We start from the raw sequence: 18,760 nt of genomic DNA, 5'->3' as shown, positions 1-18,760 counted from the left end.
TTTTTTTTTTTTTTTTTTAAATCTACTGACAAGTTGCTCTAGTAACCCAAAGAAGTGAAGGAGAAAGCAGCTGCCTCACCGCCCAGATATTGATTTGTTCAGATGTTTCAATGCCTCATTATACAATAAACCACGAAAATTTTCTTAACAGTTTAAATTGTTTTAATTAGTGTAATAGTTGGCTGGGCATCAAGAACTACCGTGTTCTATTGTTTCTCTCATGTTTCACCCTCCCACCTCTGCCCTAACTCAGTAATAACTGTTGCTTTGAGGAGATAACTCCTGAAGCAGCTTGCTTCTCTCAGAAAGCCTGTAAGCAAGAGTTCCCCCACCACCACCACCACCTGTACTTGGGGAATTTTGCTGTGGTCAAAGAAGGGCTCAAGTCGGTTTTGGCATCTGGTGACTTCTTCCCTGGAGAGATTTAGGGCTCTAGTAGCAGCAGACGTGTCTCTCAGTTAGGCTCTGATAGGAAGAAAGTAAACCCTGAACCCCTTTGAAGCTGGAGAGACTTAAGCAAAAATCCCATTAGATCCAGATCTTCCAGGTTCAGGATCAAGGATGAGCAGAGGTTTGTGGGTTAAAGGGGGCCTGTTTTCACAGCCCTGTCTCCGGAAGCATGAGGATATCATTGCCCGAAGCTGAGTGGTCAGAACAGCCAGCCTTCGGTAACCACAGAGCTAGGTCAGTTAAAGAATATTGATTTGGAGCTATGGAAGAAGACAATATGAGTCTGGTTTTGAGGGTTTTATGCCCTTGAACTCTCAACCCCTCAAAGTCCTGCAGGGCATCTCCAGGGCTATTCCCTCCCTTGTTACATATACACATTTTCACTTATACACACTTTTACTCTTGTCTTCAAGTCCCAGGAAGTCCTAGCTATTGAGGCCTTTTCTGCCTCTCAATTTTGAGAACAGAGACCTTGCCCAGGATAACCTAGTCCCTCTGTCCTTAAGTCTCTGGGTGTGGTATAAACCTGCTAGCAAGGTGACAATTGCAGACAAGAACCAGCCTCAGGATTTGAGCTAATGCCCTAGCTAGGGAGTTTTAGTATTAATGAGGGCACCACCACTACCACCACTTTGGATGGAGGACAAAGACTTTCTCAGACCCCACAGGTTACCTGATTACACTGGGTACAGGACTGGCTGTTTGAGAAGATAGCAAACTCTGGAAATTTCAATGGGACTGGTTTCCAGACTGCTGTGTAGTAGAGGGTGGGGATCCGGGAGAGGTAGATGCCTGCTGCCTCTCAACCACCCTGTATAAAATCTACAATACAGCTTCCATGTACCTGTGCCTGAAATGTCTGCAATAAAATGTTGTTTGTAAATGATGGTTTGTTTCTTCTTGCCAGTGGGTGCTGGGGCAAGAGGGGACAATTACTGGCCATTATCCTGGCATTATCTCGAGTGCCATTGTGATTCCTGGTCTTAATTCCTGGTCTCATGGGTCCCCTCAAGCCTTGGTTTACCCCAACCCATTTCCTCAGGGAAAACGTGCCGCCTGCCTGCTCAATAGAGACCAAAGCCAAGACAGTCAACTAAACCTATAATAAGAGTTTGTGCTTTGGGAATGGGGATGAATCTGGCGGGATCTGAAGCCAGTAAGAGGACACACCTGAGTAACTTTCCTGGGACCCCATAGACTCCACACCGCAGGAGACAGGCTCTGGCGCTGGACTAGGTCTCAGCTTAAGCCCGGAACCTTTCTTCTTCAGTCTGCGCAGATTCCCGGAGCAAAGACTCAACGGGCCGGAAGTGGAGGCGGTTAGTGGGGTTGGCGGGGCTCCGACGCGGTGCGGGCGGCGGTTTGCGGACAGCCAGTGCACTGAGTATAGTGACCAGTTTCTCGCCGTCTATCTTCGGCGCGGTGGTGTGCGGCAGGGCGGCAAACGGCGGTAGGGTAACGAGCCGGCGCGGGCGCAGCGCCCGCTGCGGAATCCATGGCCTCCTCCTGCACGAGCATCGACATCGAGGACGCCACGCAGCACCTACGGGACATTCTCAAGCTGGACCGGCCCGCGGGGGGTGAGCGGGGACAACAGGGGTGGACGTTCGGAGGGCGGGCAGTAGGGCAGCATTGGCCGAACCGCTCTCGAGGCCTTTAGGTTCTATATTCTCCCGGCTGGTGAAGGTTGACCGGGATTAGCGCGGTAGACCCTTGAGTTTGTACTGCGAAAGTCGTAGACCCCGGGTGCTTCCCTTTCCCATTCTGGTGTTGGGCTTGTCCTTCAGCCCAGGCTGAAGGTGAGGCCTCGTCTCTGAATCCGCGGCGGGTCCCTCTGCGAGTGTTCCTGTGTCTGGCCAGGTGCCCCATCACTTTCGCCATCGTTCAGAGGCTTGATCCGGGTTCTGTATACGGAGTCCTAGGCTTAAATCTAGTCCTACATCTTATCCTTCTCCTCTGGAAGGAGAACTCGAGGCTTACTGTTGTTCTGGAACTAATTTCCAGGAGGAAGATGATAGTCCCTGGTTCTGTGCTCTCTGGGATGAAGGCAAATCACAGGATGCATAGCCCAGATAAGATTAGGCCACAAATGACTGCAAACCCTAAGTTGTTTCCTTTCATTTAAACTTCACTTGGGTTGGCAGTGATACCTCAGAAATGCCCCTACCCCATGTGCAAGCATCCCCCAGGACACAGATGAGCTCTCAGGTTTGTGAAATAACGCTGTTGTCATTGAAAGAAAGGGGCTTTGGTACTGTCATGGGAGGGTGGGGCTGGAGAATACAAGCTTTCCCCTGACTGACAGCAGGTCTGAGAGAGGAAACAATTTTAGAGTGGATCTTGTTGGGATGTTGTGATAGGCATTCCATAAAGAGGAAATAAGCACTAACGTTTCTGGGCTGGTTCAGGGACTTGTGAAAAGTTGTTGTAGTTAAGGACTGACTGATGATGGTGGCAGCTGTGCAGTGGCCAAAACTGAGAAATGCTTTCTCCGATCCTGATGCCTGCTGGGAGGTGCAGACTGATTGCTTCTAGGAATAGACACTGGTGCTCACTCTGAGTGGGTTTAGCCACTTCCACTACCTGAGCAAATTCATCTGCTGCCTGAGACCCTTGGCCTTTTGTCCCCAGGCCTGAGGTGTGTGTTCCTTTTCCTCCTCAGTTTGACTTGAGCTTTCAGGCTGCCTGCAGGACTGGCTGTTTAGCTGCTATACAGTCTAGACTTAGAAACAATTTGGTAGAACCTGTCATAGCTAACTTTGTGCAGCCTAGGTCTTCTGTTTGTCCTCATAATAGCTGGCCTGGGAGAGAGAGTTATCTGTTTATTCCTGAACAGCTAAGGGCACTCTAAATGAAGTGAAATGGGTTAAAGGCTTCTCATAACTCCTTTGTTGATTGACACTGGGTTTGTCAATTATATCTTGTCTGCTCTGTTTCATCATATCAGATCCTTTCTGTTTTGTGGCTAGAAACTTCCTATGTTACTGAAGGTAGAGCTGTTGTCTCTTTGCCCCCTGGGAGTTTTAATAGTGGTTTCTGAGTCTGTGAGGGTACCTAAGGTATAGGCAATGACAAACAACCAAATGCTGTTTTTTCCTAACTCTGAACCCCACCCCACAGTGTCCAATCCTGGTGAGTTTATCTGCCCAAGGTGGCATCTTTGAAACCGATTCTGTGTGGGTCAGACTCCTTCCTCTCTCACTCCTATATCTTATCAATGCCCTTCAATGCCTTAGTAGCCCATCTTCTCCACTCCAACCCCTGCTTCTCGGCTCAGGCCCTGGTATCTCTCACCCAGTTTCAGGTCTGCAGTGTGCTGCCTTTGACCTATTGGCCTGCTCACTAGAGCTGTCTGTATCGCTTTCTTGTTTAAAACTCGTCTGCAGCTTTCATTGTTCACAGAGACAGTCTGAATACCCCTGTATCATTCCCAGAGCTTCTGCAGCCTTGCATCCCCACTCCTGCTCCTCCCATGTTTATGTGTTCTGGCCGGAATGGCACTTCCTCTATGAAGTTTTCCTGATCCTTCCTTTGCACTTCCTTATGTGAACAGAGGTCCACCCCCCACCACACCACCCATGCTGAGTCGGGCCTGAGTGTTAACTGGGACTGGAGCGTCCTCCCAAGTAGATGAGCCTCATGCTCATCCTCGGTCGTGGTCCATAGTGACTTATGGAACAAGGAATGAGCAGTAGGCCCATGGTCACGCTCTTCCCCACGAACATGCCTCTCTTAGGCAAGTGTTCTGAGAACACCTCCCAGTTCTTAAAGGAAACTCTGCAGGAAAAGAGGCCAGTGGACAGGTCTGACAACCTGTCTGCTTTCAGGCTCCAGTGCAGAGAACCAGCGGCCATCCAACGGCTACAATGGGGATCTCAACGGGCTCCTGGTTCCAGACCCCCTCAGCTCAGGTGATGGTACCTCAACAAGCAAGCCTGGTCTCCGAGCCATGCCACCCATTAACCTGCAGGAGAAGCAGGTCATGTGAGTGTTACCTGGGGGATGGCTGCAACTTCTAACTTAAGACTCCAGATCAGGGCCGAGAAGGCCAGCAGCTTTTGCTGCCCACTTCCCACCCCTAGTAGCCTGGAATGGAGCACTTAATGATGGTGAGGAAAAGGCCTTGACCAGTTTAGGTGCTTGGTTTTAAAAGGAAGAGTAACTTTGCTTATTCTCAAGGAGGAAGGTGAGTAAGGAGGGCTGCAGGTCTGATCTGGGGACCCGTGAGCCTGGCAGAATTTGGCATCTGGGACTAGCATCTTTCACCAGGAAGTCTATCCATGCTTCGGGTGCCCAAGACACAAGGCTTGTGTACTCTTGTTCCCTCCAGCTACCTCTCGGGAGACGACAGTTCCACTTGCATTGGAATTTTAGCCAAGGAAGTGGAGATTGTGGCCAGCAGTGACTCCAGCATTTCCAGCAAAGCACGGGGAAGCAACAAGGTGGGCATCAGAATGTTGTGGCATGTATGGTGGATGGGGGCACACCTAGTTTCTCACTTTCCTTCCTCTGGTGCTGCCAGTCCTAGGAGGACCACCTTGACAAACACACAGTGCCCCAGTCTTGGGAAGCCCGAATTAGCTGTGGGGTGAATGGGTGACTGGATTTGCACCTGTGCTCACACCCTTTTCCAGACACCAGCATTGCTGAGGACTCCAGGGCTTTGGGAAAGCCACCCCATCCCTCAGTTTCTCTTAACCTTCCCACCTTTGGTTCTCAGGTAAAAATCCAGCCTGTAGCCAAGTACGACTGGGAGCAGAAATACTATTATGGCAATCTGATTGCTGTGTCCAACTCCTTCTTGGCTTATGCCATTCGGGGTGAGTGGGGTCAGGGTTGAGGAAGGAGGTCTTCTGCAAAAGGTCCCAGGCACCATCTTTTGTGGAACCCTTAGCTCACTGAGAACCATCTTTTGTGGAACCCTTAGCCCACCCTTAGGGACACAAAAGAAAGCTTGTCTGTGCTGCCCCTCTCTCTGCCAGACCTTGGGGGAGGTGGATTGGAAAACCAAACTGGAGGGCATGCTAGTGGCAATAAGGTAGGCAAGGGCAGGCAGGCCTTTGCTGCTGCCTGGCTCTTGTGACTTGCTCATGAAACACCACTCTTCTGGTTCCAGCTGCCAACAATGGTTCAGCAATGGTACGAGTAATCAGTGTCAGCACATCGGAGCGGACCCTGCTCAAGGGCTTCACAGGCAGTGTTGCTGATCTGGCCTTTGCACACCTCAACTCCCCACAGCTGGCCTGCCTAGATGAGGCAGGCAACCTGTTTGTATGGCGCTTGGCTCTAATTAATGGCAAAATTCAGTATCCTTATAGTGAGGAACTATAGAGGGAGCTGGGGCTATCAGACATGCTCCTATCTGACCCTTAACACCTTGCTCAGAGAAGAGATCTTGGTCCACATCCGGCAGCCGGAAGGCACACCACTGAACCACTTCCGCAGGATCATCTGGTGCCCTTTCATCCCCGAAGAGAGCGAGGACTGCTGCGAAGAGGGCAGCCCAACGGTGGCCCTGCTTCATGAGGACCGGGTGACAGAGCTGGGCATGGTGGGGGCAGACAGCCAGGGTGCAGGCACAGCTGAGTACTCACCTCCTTCTTCTCTGCAGGCTGAGGTGTGGGACCTGGACATGGTGCGCTCCAGCCACAGCACTTGGCCTCTGGATGCTAGCCAGATCAAACAGGGCTTCATCGTGGTGAAAGGCCACAGCACAGTAAGCCTACAGCCAACTGTCTTCCTTGTTCACCGCCCTCATCCTCTAGACAGACTTTCATCTGTCCCCCCACACATGCAGCTGCCAGGGACTTGACTGGCCCTCTCCCCAGGGGTCCTCTGAGCACAGAGTTGGCCCTGCCTGTGGAGCTCCCTCCTTACCTGACTTCTCCATAGCCTTGTCTTCTCCATAGCCCCTTCAGTCACTTACTCACTCATACAGCGTGCTAGTGTTGGTGGCTTTGCAAGGCTCTTTGGGTTCTTCCTAGTGCCTGAGTGAAGGGGCCCTCTCTCCTGATGGAACTGTCCTAGCTACTGCCAGCCATGATGGCTATGTCAAGTTTTGGCAGATTTACATTGAAGGGCAGGATGAACCAAGGTAAAGTAGTCCCTACAGGACTGGAACTCCCCCTCCCCCATCCCAAGTAGGGCACCAGACCATCCACTCAGGTCCCCATGTTTGCATGCTAGGTGTCTTCATGAGTGGAAGCCACATGATGGACGGCCCCTTTCCTGCCTCCTGTTCTGTGACAATCACAAGAAGCAGGACCCTGAGTGAGTGAATGGGCAGGCAAGTGGGCCTGGGAGGTAGGGGGTGGTCTGGACCAAGGGCTCCCAGCAGGTACCCAAGCCAGCCAGCCAGCCAGCCAGCACCTTGTTGCTTTGTAGGGTCCCATTCTGGAGGTTCCTCATTACTGGTGCTGACCAGAATCGAGAGCTAAAGATGTGGTGCACAGTGTCCTGGACTTGCCTGCAGACCATTCGGTAGGCGAGAGCTGGTGACTGGGCAGGACTGGCAGTGTTGGGGATGTGGGTTCTTTCATCCCTCTCCATCCCCTTGACCCTGCTTGGTGGCTCCCCAGCTTCTCCCCAGATATCTTCAGTTCAGTGAATGTGCCCCCGAGCCTTAAGGTTTGCTTGGACCTTTCGGCAGAGTACTTGATTCTCAGTGATGTGCAACGGAAGGTAGGTATGATGAGGGACCCCTGGGTTGGGCAGGGTGTGTGCAGCCTCTCTGTGGTCCCCGCAGCCTCTGAGCTCAGCTGGGGATTTTCTTGACTGTGCAGGTTCTCTATGTGATGGAACTGCTGCAGAACCAGGAGGAGGGCCACGCCTGCTTCAGCTCTATCTCTGAGTTCCTGCTTACCCATCCTGTGCTGAGCTTTGGCATCCAGGTTGTGAGTCGTTGCCGGCTACGGCACACCGAGGTGCTTCCTGCAGAGGAAGAAAACGATGGTCTGGGAGCTGGTGAGCTGCTGTGCTGGGGGGTGGGGGGGAGTGCCGAGATGCATAGTGCCAGGGGCTGACTGGTCCCTGCTGTCCTTTCAGATGGTGCCCAAGGAGTTGGGACCGTGGAGTCTGCAGCCGGTGTGCTCATCAAGCTCTTCTGTGTGCATACCAAGTGAGTGCACTAAGGGGCCTCCAGCGCCTGCCTGTTTCCCTCCCCACCCTGCCTTCTCCTCTTCTCCCTCTTTCTCCATGCAGGGCCTTGCAAGATGTGCAGATTCGCTTCCAGCCTCAGCTGAACCCTGATGTGGTAGCCCCACTCCCCGTCCACACTGCCCACGAGGACTTTGGTGAGTGGCAAGGTAGATGAAGGAAGCAGGGTGAGTGACTGGGTCTCAGATCCGACTCAAGTGGCAGCTTTCCCCCCAGCATTTGGAGAGTCTCAGCCTGAGCTGGGCCCTGAGGGCCTGGGATCCACTGCTCACGGCTCACAGCCCGACTTGCGCCGCATTGTAGAGCTGCCAGCACCTGCAGACTTCCTAAGTCTGAGCAGTGAGCCCAAGCCCAAACTCATGACACCTGATGCCTTCATGACACCCAGTGCTTCCCTGCAGCAGGTATGCTGGGCCAGGGCCAGGGGCATGGGCCCCAGGTCAGGGAAACCCAGACCCCAGCCCTCATGATCCATCTCCCCAGATTACTGCACCTGCCGGCAGCGGTGGTAGTAGCAGCAGTAGTAGCAGTAGTAGCAGCTCTTCTCTAACAGCTGTGTCCGCTGGGAGTAGCACCTTGGCCATGGAGCCCTCTTTGCCCAGGTGAGGTGAGGTCGGGTCAGAGTTGGGAGAGTGGCAGTGGCAAGTGCCAGGTGATGCCAGGCTCTCAGTGCTGACTCTTTCCTGCCACCAGACCACCTGAGGAGCTGACCTTGAGTCCCAAGCTGCAGCTAGATGGCAGCCTGACCATAAGCAGCAGTAGCCTGCAAGCAAGTCCTCGAAGTCTCCTGCCAGGCCTGCTCCCAAGCCCAGGCGACAAGCTGACAAATAAGGGGCCTGTGCAGGTACGTGCGTGTGAAGGCTCCAGGGCAGGCTGGGGGCTGTCTCTTCCCACAGCCCCCATTCTGCTGGTGCTGCTCTGCATCCAGTGTCCCTGTCATGTTCCCTGAGGGCATTGCTTCAGTCCTCACCCTTATTTGTCCTGGGCTCTGGCCCTGTTTCCACCCTGCATTTCTCCTCATCACCACCACCACCAACAGCTCTTTTCGGAGCTCCACCAACCTCCCACCATTGAAGCCCCATCTTTGGCTCACCTCAGGTACCTACTGCTGCCTCGTCATTGTCCCTGGAGCTACAGGAGGTGGAACCTCTGGGGCTGCCCCAGGCCTCTCCCAGCCGGACTCGCTCCCCTGATGTTATCTCCTCAGCTTCTACTGCCCTGTCCCAAGACATCCCTGAGATTGCATCTGAGGCCCTCTCCCGGGGCTTTGGCTCCTCTGCTCCTGAGGGCCTTGAGCCAGACTGTATGGCTTCAGCTGCCTCAGCACTCCACCTTCTGTCTCCCCGGCCCAGGCCAGGCCCTGAGCTGGGCCCACAGCTTGGTCTGGATGGAGCCACTGGGGATAGTGATCGACACAATACTCCCTCCCTCCTGGAGGCAGCCTTGACCCAAGAGAGTGCAACCCCTGACAGTCAGGTGTGGCCTACAGCCCCTGACATTACCCGTGAAACCTGCAGCAGCCTGGCAGAGAGGTGAGTTTGAAGGGGCCGCTTATGCTGGTAGGAGGGGCTGCAGGAAGAGTCTTCCACTGCTGAGTTGGCCTGTTTCCCCTGCCCCAGCCCCAGAAATGGCATCCAGGAGAAACACAAGAGCCTGGCCTTCCACCGGCCCCCATACCACCTCCTACAGCAGCATGACAGCCAGGATGCCAGTGCCGAGCAAAGGTGGGGGCCCTGACACCACTCCCATTCCCTTTCTCAGGTGCAGGGAGCGGGCAGTGAGTGGGCAGATACTTCCCCCTCCTTCCCCTTCCCACAGTGACCATGATGACGAAGTGGCCAGCCTTGCCTCTGCCTCAGGGGGCTTTAGCACCAAAGTTCCTACTCCACGGCTGCCTGCCAAGGACTGGAAGACTAAAGGGTCCCCTCGGTCCTCACCCAAGCTCAAAAGGAAGAGCAAGAAGGATGATGGGTAGAGGGGGAGTCCTGGTGGGGAGGGAGAGGATGGCCATGAGGCTATCGGCGTGTCCTGAGGTGCATCTTGCCCATAGCAGGAATTCAGCTGTGGGACCCCGGCTTACGGAGCACCTGGTGAGTGATTGAGCACAGTTTCTGTTCCTAGGAGGGTTCCAGAACATTGCATGGTATGGTGGGTAAAGATGGGTAGGTCAGATATCCTGTGACTTTGGGAGCTTCCTGGCAGGTTGGAGAGCCCCCTGAGGACTGGCCAGCAATCATTTGGCAACAGCAAAGAGAGCTGGCAGAGCTTCGGGACACTCAAGAAGAGCTGTTGCGGCGCGTGTGCAGCCAGCTGGAAGGCCTACAGAGCACCGTCACAGGTCACGTCGAACGAGCCTTGGAGACTCGGCATGAGCAGGAGCGTATCCTTGGATGTGGGTGGTGCAGGCTAGTATAGGGTAGAGGCTGCCATCTTGGCCTGGGAAGGGATAGGTGTGGGACCTGCTATAGGCCTGTCCTTAGCTGTGATACAGAGCGGCGGTTAGAGCGGGCACTGGCGGAGGGGCAGCAGCGAGGTGGACAGTTGCAGGAGCAGCTGACGCAACAGCTGTCCCAGGCACTGTCTTCAGCTGTGGCTGGGCGGCTGGAGCGCAGCATCCGTGACGAGATCAAGAAGACAGTGCCTCCATGTGAGTTTGGGATGTGGATTTCTACTGGATAGACTAGGTGGGAGTGGGCATAGCTTCATTGTTCTCTCCTCTGATCTAGGTGTCTCCAGGAGCTTGGAGCCTGTGGCAGGCCAGCTGAGCAGCTCAGTGGCCACCAAGCTAACAGCCGTTGAGGGTACCATGAAAGAAAACATCTCCAAACTTCTCAAGTCCAAGGTGCTGTAGCACCCAAGGTGGCAGGGCAGGGGTGGTGGGCCTGGCTAGACGATGCTGAGCTCAGGCTTTCAGCTCAGCAATTGCACCCATCCCCAGAACCTGACAGATGCCATAGCCCGTGCAGCAGCAGACACGTTACAAGGACCGATGCAGGCCGCCTACCGCGAAGCCTTCCAGAGCGTGGTGCTGCCTGCCTTTGAGAAGAGCTGCCAGGCCATGTTCCAGCAGATCAATGATAGCTTCCGGCTAGGCACACAGGAATGTGAGTGGGGTCGTGTGACCCAAGGCAGGAGAGGCTGCCCCTTCTGTCCCACCACCCTCTGACATTCCCATGGTCACACTTCAGACTTGCAGCAGCTGGAGAGCCACATGAAGAGTAGGAAGGCACGAGAACAAGAAGCACGGGAGCCAGTGCTGGCCCAACTGCGAGGTCTGGTCAGCACACTACAGGGCGCCACCGAGCAGATGGCAGCCACTGTGTCCAGCAGCGTCCGGGCTGAAGTGCAGCACCAGCTGCATGTGGCTGTGGGCAGGTGTGTGGGCAGAGCACTGGGCAAAGTGGTGGGTCTGGGCCAAGCCAGACTGGGCTCCTGTTCACCTCAGTTCCCTTTACTTCCCTTTGCAGCCTACAGGAATCCATTTTGGCCCAGGTACAGCGCATTGTAAAGGGTGAGGTGAGTGTGGCACTCAAAGAACAGCAGGCTGCCGTCACATCCAGCATCATGCAAGCCATGCGCTCAGCTGCTGCTACACCAGTCCCTGCTACCCACCTTGACAGCCAGGCCCAGCAAGCACACATCCTACAGCTGCTGCAGCAGGGCCACCTCAATCAGGCCTTCCAGCAGGTACGCTGGGCACTCACAGGGTCATGGATCTTCTGACAAAGCCCACACAGCATGCAGTCCATCCCATTCTTGACTGCTCTTGGTTCTGCATCCTCTGGGAAGTCTGGTTTCTGTTAAGTATTTTTGGTTCTTAGTTCTCTATGCTATTTCCCCTGCTGCTCTCTCTGCCTAAACTTTCTATCTGCCTCAACCCACCTCCCTCAGTCATTCCTTCAAGAAACCTTTCCTGATCCCCTAAGGTAAATGTGCAGCCTTCCAGTGCTCTCTCTGGACCCTTGTGGAGTCCTCAGCACCCTACTTCTGATCATTCTCTCTCAGACCACAGTGAACACAGAGAAGCAAGCTTTTTACCCAACCCTAGCTCTAGACCCTCTCCCCCAATTTTCCCTCCAGGCCCTGACAGCTGCAGATTTGAACCTGGTGCTGTATGTGTGTGAAACTGTGGACCCAGGCCAGGTTTTTGGGCAGCCTCCCTGCCCTCTCTCCCAGCCTGTGCTCCTCTCCCTCATCCAGCAACTAGCCTCTGACCTTGGCACTCGAACTGACCTCAAGCTCAGGTGAGTACGGAAAGCTAGGGACCAGGGAATTGCTTGGGTAGTGGGGGACAGTTTCAGGCAGAGACTACTACTCCTACTTGACTCCCTTCCTAAACACTCCCCCAAGTCCTTCTTGCTCCCACTCTTCTCAGCTTGAAGGTCTCCCTGTACCGCTAAGCAGTGCTCCCATTAATTGGAGCCCACCTGTAGCTTACCCCTTTTCTCTACTCCCAGCTACCTGGAGGAGGCCGTGATGCACTTGGACCACAGTGACCCCATCACTCGGGACCACATGGGCTCTGTCATGGCCCAGGTGCGCCAGAAGCTCTTCCAGTTTTTGCAGGCTGAGCCACACAACTCACTTGGCAAAGCGGCCCGTCGTCTCAGCCTCATGCTACATGGCCTTGTAGCCCCCAGCCTCCCGTAGCAACCAGGTCCACCTTGCCCAGGAATGTGGTGTCACTGAAGGCCAGCAGACAGTTCTAGACAAGTCATATCTGCCATTACCTGCTCAGGCCCTACCTCCTGATGAGTGGGGACAGGGCACCGACGTGGTCTACAGACTGTGGTAGCCCGCTGGGCCCAGGACGAATGTTTTACTGCCTTGTGCTCTGTCATGCCTGGAATATGACTCCAAGATCCTGACACAACTTGAGTTGAATTTTCCATGTTCCTTTTTACCTCTGATTTGGATCTTTCTGTTTTTGAAAACATTGAGAAAAATTGATTAAATGCTTTTGGAATAAAATGGAATATGTGTGTGCTTTTGGTTTGTCTTCACTATGAATCTGATACCACCCTCTCTATCCCCTGCCCCTCTCCCTATGTAAAACTCTGTAGAGGCCAACTCCAATCCAACCCCTGGGACCTGGTCAGAACAGCCTTAAGTTGAATTAGAGTTGAATGAAGGTCCTGTGGTTACCTCAACACCAACTGGTGCTCCTGGGCTCTTCTCTCTGGTGTCCCGCCTAGCTTTCTGGCCAATCTGGGCACTGGGGGTGGAGCCACCAGCTGCCTTCACAGCCACTCCCTTGGCTCTCAACCAATCACTGCCCCTCTCTCCGGGGGTTGGGCCAGTGGGCTGCACTCCAGGCTGCTAGTGCTGCCACTAGACTCTGAGCCGCGGAAGATGCTCTGTTGCTGCTGCCGCTGCCGCCACCGCCAACCACCCCATGCGTTGGGGCTGCTGCTGCTTCTGCCTTTCGGTAAGTGCAACAGACACACTAGCTGCGACTGTATCCCTCACCCCTCTGCCCTGGTGTCTGTAGGAACCTTCCTACATAGCCTTCCTGAGCCCTGGATGTCTGGGTAGAGAGGAAGTGGGAAGGCTCCAGGGAAAGTATAATGTGGGGCCTTGATATGCGTCAGTGGCTTCAGGATAGATAATGAAAAGGGGTGAGACATGAGATCTGGCTATGGGGTTAAAAAACGCATTGCTGCCAGGTAGATTGTGACTAGGTGATGGAGTAGGACTTGACTTATAGGATTTCCAAGGCTGAAATCTTCCCAGGAGCAGACAGCTACATAGTTCTCATGCACAGTGTCTGGTGGGTTCCAATCAACCCTTGGAATAGTTGTAAAGTACCGTGGAGACGGTTCCAACTCTTTACGGGAGCAGAAAACCTCATCTTTTCTCCCAAAGAACAGCTGGTAGTTTTGAACTGCTGACCTTGCGGTTAGCAGCCCGATTTGTAACCACTACACTACCAGAGAAGTTGAGCATTTAACTACTTCCTTACTAGGATTCCTCCTTTGTGGGGTTGTCATTGTTGTTATGTGCTATGGAGTCCGTTCAGGACCCCCAAATTGTGCAGTTCTCCTGCTGATAAAAAGAGTTTCTGGCAGAACTTCTAAACCAGCCATGGGATTCATGAGGTCCTCTAGGAGGGTCTGGCCTGGTTTTGACCCATATTCTGTCTGACCTACACTTTGGGGACTGGGTGGGTGAGCCTCGGGAAGCTCATCTAAGCTGTAGGGAGATTGGATTCTGGCTAGGGTACCAGAACACCACACCCTTCCACCACGCCCTGGCTCCTTCACCTGGACCACCTTCACCTGACTTGGGGTACCAGAAGGGCAGAAGAAGAGCCAACTCCAAAGATGTGATGTTCCCCCCTCCACATACATACCCTATATCTGGATTCAGGTCCTATCTCCAAGGGGGCTCAGCAGGTGATCCCCAGACATGACCCTCAGTTCCCAGGGGCGTCCGTTTCACGCTGAGTCATGTCTCCAAGCACTGCGAGTAACAAGCCCCCCGAGACTGCGGGGTGCTGGCCTGGTTCATTCCTTACCCAACCCCCACTCCCTGTACCTCCCCTTGCAGCAACTGCTGTGGTCCCCGGCCGCTGTGACACTATATACCAGGGCTTCGCCAAGTGTCTCATCCGCTTGGGGGACAGCATGGGCCATGGAGGTGAGCTGGAGACAGTGTGCAGGTAAGGGGCTGTGCGAGGGTGCCAGCCTAATCCCCGCCACCCTCTTCGCTTTGCCTAATTCCCCGTAACCCTACAACCTTCACAGGTCCTGGAATGACTTTCATGTCTGCGCTTCGCTGGTCCTGTCCGGCTGCCCAGAGGAGGCTGCTGCTGTGTGGGAATCGCTGCAACAAGAGGCTCGCCAGGCCCCACACCCAGATAACTTGCACAATCTCTGCGGCGCCTCTGTGCGTGTTCCAGAGCACGGCGAGGACCGCGAAACCAACCAGGAGACATTGAGGGCCTCTACGCCCCTGTCTACCCCGGCCCCCACCCTTCCGCTACTGGCAGCCGGGCTGGCGCTCGCCTGCCTCCTGGGTCCTCTGGCCTAGCCACCAGCTCCAATAAGCATCCCCCTACAGCCCAACCAGGGGGCAACCATTGGGGCTCTGCAGCACAGGCTCAGCTCTAATTAAAAGGTACAGGTTTCCACCATTATCCAAAAGTACAGTGTTCCTATGAATCTTTTCATACGCTGAAATGGTATCAAGCAGAGAATCAATTATCACTAATTTATATGGAGAAAAAACTTTTTATATGGGAAAATTTATTTTTGGTGTTCACAGACCCAAAAATTAATTCACCATATTATACTAAATAGATAAAACCTAAAATAATACTAACATAAAATGTTCACACACACAGTTCAAAGCTATGGGAGATACTGTGTGTGGTTCCCAGGGAAAGAGGTGGATGATGCTACGAGGCTGGTACTTTGTCTCTTTAGCTGCCTGTTTATTGCAAAACAATCTCTGTATTCTGGTTTTCACAAAAGAGAAATCCACTTGGGATTTCTTTCAGGTTAGTGAAAACAAGTACTAATGTACTTCTATCCTTAAAGCAAACTTTCCAAAGCGAGGTATGCCTTTGTGTGTTTTTTTTAAACCAGTTCCTGTCTACTGGCTTTAGGGGTGGAGGGAAGCTGATCCCCAAGATTGATCCCTGTTATGGGCGGGGCTAAGAACCGCCACTAGGGACTCAATCTCACAAACAACTGGTTTCCCCGTGGTGAGCTTTCCATTACGTGCAGCTCCCAAGAGCGTCCATGGAGACCCAGATCTACCAGAAGGAACACACAGCCCTCCAAGGTTGGTCAGGGTGGTGGTGAGGAGAAACAGGGTTGATAGGGCCAGAGTCCTCAGCCCTGCACTCCTATCCAGGCCCCTCCAATCGAGGTGAAGTGGTGAAGTTTTCCTTAATCTCTGTCCAACCCCTGCTTGTCTTCTCCCCTCCCCCACTTCCTTCTAGCCTCTGGGCTCCTCACCATCTCACCTCCTCCCTCTGTTGACTAACACTTCAGCCTTCAAACTCTATACTGCATCCTCTCACCTTCTGGAATCCTGCTCCATTTGAGGGGGGGCTGTTCCAGAAGGTGGGAGCCCGTGTTGGAGTCCACATTTAAATCCCTGATATGACCTGGAGCTACAGAAACTGTAGGTGGTACAATGAGGGTTCCTCTGATCTCTGCCCTTCACAAGCTTGTTCTTTGAGAAGAGGTTCTACATGAAGTCAAAACAATCTCAGAAGGGTTTCTGAAGCAGTGGCAAGATGGCATAAAGTGTCTGAGGACCTCTTGCTCACCCTGGTGGAGAGTAAGGGCAAGAATCAGCATGAGCAGAATAGAATCTTGAAGGAAGCAGGAGTCTAATCTTTTAATCAGTCCTGTACTCTTTGCCACTACCTCCAAGACCCTATTCTAAACCACCACCCCATAACTTATGTGGACACTACCATGGAGTTCTTACTAGCTTCTGTTCTCACTCCTGCTACTTTATTCTTTGCTTTCTAAATTGAAAAATAGATCCTAATGTTAAGCTCCTTCTCCTTGACTACAAGAAATCAACTAGGTTGGCAGCTTAGTTCATTCCTGCAACTCCCCTCTGTGGAGGCATAGTATGGCCATCTTCCCATTCCTTAGAGTCAGGGGAAGGTTCTAAGAAGAAGCATTTACAAAGGGAGAGATAGGAGACAAGGATGCAAGATCAGCAGGTGATGGTGGTGGAGAAGTGTTGGGCTAGAGTCCCAGCTGTCCCGTGGGAGAAAGATGAGGCTTTCTGCTCCCATAAAGATTTACAGCCTTGGAAACCCTATCCAGCATCACTATGAGTTGGAACCGACTCCACGGCACATAATCACCACCACCACTCTGTCCTCCAGGACAGAGTAAGTTTTGATGAGAACCTTGCTTTGGCCCCAGGGTGACAGAGGCCTCCAAATACCTCTAATCCCTGTGTCTAGGAGCCATACTTTATGTATGCTTTTGAAATGCCCTCCCATTTTTGCTGATTCAGATGCCTCAATGCCTCTCTATTGACCTTGTTTGTGCTCCAGTGCTTTAGCTACCCACTTCTGTTTTCCAACCACTCATCATCTATCTTCTCACATCACCTAAAGAATAAAGTTCAGGAAAAGCTCCTCCCAGATCTGGCCCCTTTGAATAGTATACTCTGAACCAACAGAATTTTCCAGAAGGAAAGGTCATCCTTTCATACCTCTGAGTCTTTGTATAGCTGTTCTTTGTGCTCAAAATACCCTCCCCATTTCCACCTAGGAAATGCTTACTCTTTGTCAGCATCACCAGGGACTTTTCTAACCCAGGCTAAATAAGATGCTTCCTGTATTGTGGCACTTTAAGATGAAGCACTGGTCGAATTGAACTGCAAAGTTGGTGGTTCAAACCTACGAGCTGCTCCTCTGAAACTCTATACAGGGTCACTGTGAGTCGACACTTAACAACAACAATAGGTCCACACCCAGGATCTCTCCTCTCTCAGCAATGATAGCAGTGACTTGCTACTGTCTGAATCAGGGTCAATATTCCCCATTGGGCAAGACCTGTCAGAGTTTTCATTGTGTCTTCAGCTCTCAGCCTAGAACTGGGTATAAAAGTTATACTTGTGGAAGTGTGTGGAATGAAAAATAAATCCTGTAAGTCCAGCATAGGAAGCATTCCAGTCAGCAAGAACTTGGACTGAGATAGCCCCAGTGTGTAGAGGGTGCATAAACATGGGGCAGCCCTTTCCTCCTGGACCTACTGTGGGAGGGATGGTGGTGCTGCTCCAGACCTCAAGGCTCTTCCTGGAGCCACTCTTACCATCCTCCTGCTTTGACCTACTTTCCCTTGGGTTTTGATCCCTAAATCCCTGCTTTTCCCTGGAACTGAATGACCTGAAATGAGTATGGGGGAGGGCATAGAATCTGCGCTCTGGCTAGGGGCTTAAGGGTTTTGTGTATTTTATCTCACAGCAAGAGGGGTGGGCTGAAAGCCAAGCTGACTGGGCCCTGCACACAGATGCCCAGGCCAGGTCAGGGCAGCATGGTGATGGTGTCCCTCATATATGCAGCTCTGCAGACAAGAAGACGAAAGAGCCCAAGGACTGGATATCCTGGGTCCCAGTCCTCTATTCACCATCAATACACCTGGTAGCCTCAGAGCCTCAGGTTCTTCACTAGAGCTCGGACAAGCACTACATATAGTAAGGGCTCAGTACATACTTAATATGTTTAAAATCTATAAAATGGAAATTCAATATTACCTGTAACCCACAGAACTATGTGTTCAGGATTATGATGCACATTATACAGATAAGAAAAGTGAGTTTTAGGGAGGGAACATGCCTTCCCTAAGGTCACACAGCTATTGAAGTGTTAGAGCTGGGATTTGACCCCAGGTGTGTTTGGCCCCAAAGTTCATGTTTTTACCCACTACACTACTTTTGGAGACACTTCAAAAAAGGGTGTTTTCTTTTTAATGAAACTCTACCACATAAAAGGAGCTATGGTAGTGTAGTGGTTATGAATTGGGCTGTGAACCGCAAGGTCATCAGTTTGAAACTACCAGCTGCTCAGCGGGAGAAAGCTGAGGCTTTCTGCTCCCGTAAAGGTTTCCAGCCTCGGAAACCCTGTACAGGGTTACTATGAGTCGGAACTGACTCCACAGCACATAACCACCACCACCACCACCACCACATAAAACTGAGTCCTGGTATGGCGCTGTAGGATAAGCACTGGACCACAAGTTTGGGCAGTTCAGACTCATCAGCCACTCATTGGAAACCCTTTACAGAGTTGCTATGAGTTGGAACCGACTTGACACTTAACAACCACCACCACATAAAACAGACAAAATGGTACTTTATTGGTATTCATGTTATTAAACAAAAACAGTTCCAGATGCATAGTATGTACTCAATAAAGATAATGTAGAAAAAAATGAAGAGACCAAAATGGGGAAGATTGATGGAGGCCACCACTCGTCTGTCTGTCGTGCTGTGGTTGTTTGAGTTGCTGTGATTCTGAGGGCTATGCTGCCCGTGTTTTAAATAACCAGCAGGGTCACCCATGGTGGAAAGGTTTCAGATGAGCTACAAAACAAAGACAGACTAGGAAGAAAGAGTGACAAACTACTTCCGAATCGCTAGTCACTGAAAACTCTATGCATAGCAGAGAAACATT

At 52.3% G+C, this 18,760-nt stretch overlaps 2 protein-coding genes across 2 annotated transcripts; both read left to right on the top strand.

The window, feature by feature from the left end:
• Nucleotides 1-1,957: 1,957 nt before the first annotated feature.
• Nucleotides 1,958-12,255, top strand: EDC4 (enhancer of mRNA decapping 4). Its single transcript, XM_006860237.1, has 29 exons — nucleotides 1,958-2,030; nucleotides 4,278-4,434; nucleotides 4,781-4,892; nucleotides 5,171-5,270; nucleotides 5,567-5,756; nucleotides 5,836-5,983; nucleotides 6,062-6,166; nucleotides 6,435-6,544; nucleotides 6,637-6,720; nucleotides 6,835-6,930; nucleotides 7,029-7,131; nucleotides 7,233-7,413; nucleotides 7,495-7,567; nucleotides 7,651-7,742; nucleotides 7,822-8,009; nucleotides 8,089-8,207; nucleotides 8,299-8,449; nucleotides 8,704-9,137; nucleotides 9,225-9,329; nucleotides 9,424-9,576; nucleotides 9,659-9,695; nucleotides 9,808-9,985; nucleotides 10,097-10,252; nucleotides 10,332-10,447; nucleotides 10,544-10,709; nucleotides 10,794-10,980; nucleotides 11,073-11,292; nucleotides 11,686-11,849; nucleotides 12,063-12,255. Exons 2-29 carry the CDS (start codon nucleotides 4,400-4,402, stop codon nucleotides 12,253-12,255), a joined length of 3,996 nt encoding a protein of 1,331 aa, XP_006860299.1. The 5' UTR covers nucleotides 1,958-2,030; nucleotides 4,278-4,399.
• Nucleotides 12,256-12,957: 702 nt separating this feature from the next.
• Nucleotides 12,958-14,637, top strand: NRN1L (neuritin 1-like). Its single transcript, XM_006860331.1, has 3 exons — nucleotides 12,958-13,031; nucleotides 14,132-14,266; nucleotides 14,352-14,637. Exons 1-3 carry the CDS (start codon nucleotides 12,958-12,960, stop codon nucleotides 14,635-14,637), a joined length of 495 nt encoding a protein of 164 aa, XP_006860393.1.
• The last annotated feature ends 4,123 nt before the right edge of the window (nucleotides 14,638-18,760 follow it).

The sequence above is a fragment of the Chrysochloris asiatica genome, unplaced genomic scaffold, assembly GCF_000296735.1.
Source record: "Chrysochloris asiatica unplaced genomic scaffold, ChrAsi1.0 scaffold00037, whole genome shotgun sequence".
NCBI lineage: Eukaryota > Metazoa > Chordata > Mammalia > Afrosoricida > Chrysochloridae > Chrysochloris > Chrysochloris asiatica.
The sequence above is the reverse complement of the archived record's forward strand: the minus strand, read 5'-3'. Positions and strand labels throughout refer to the sequence as shown.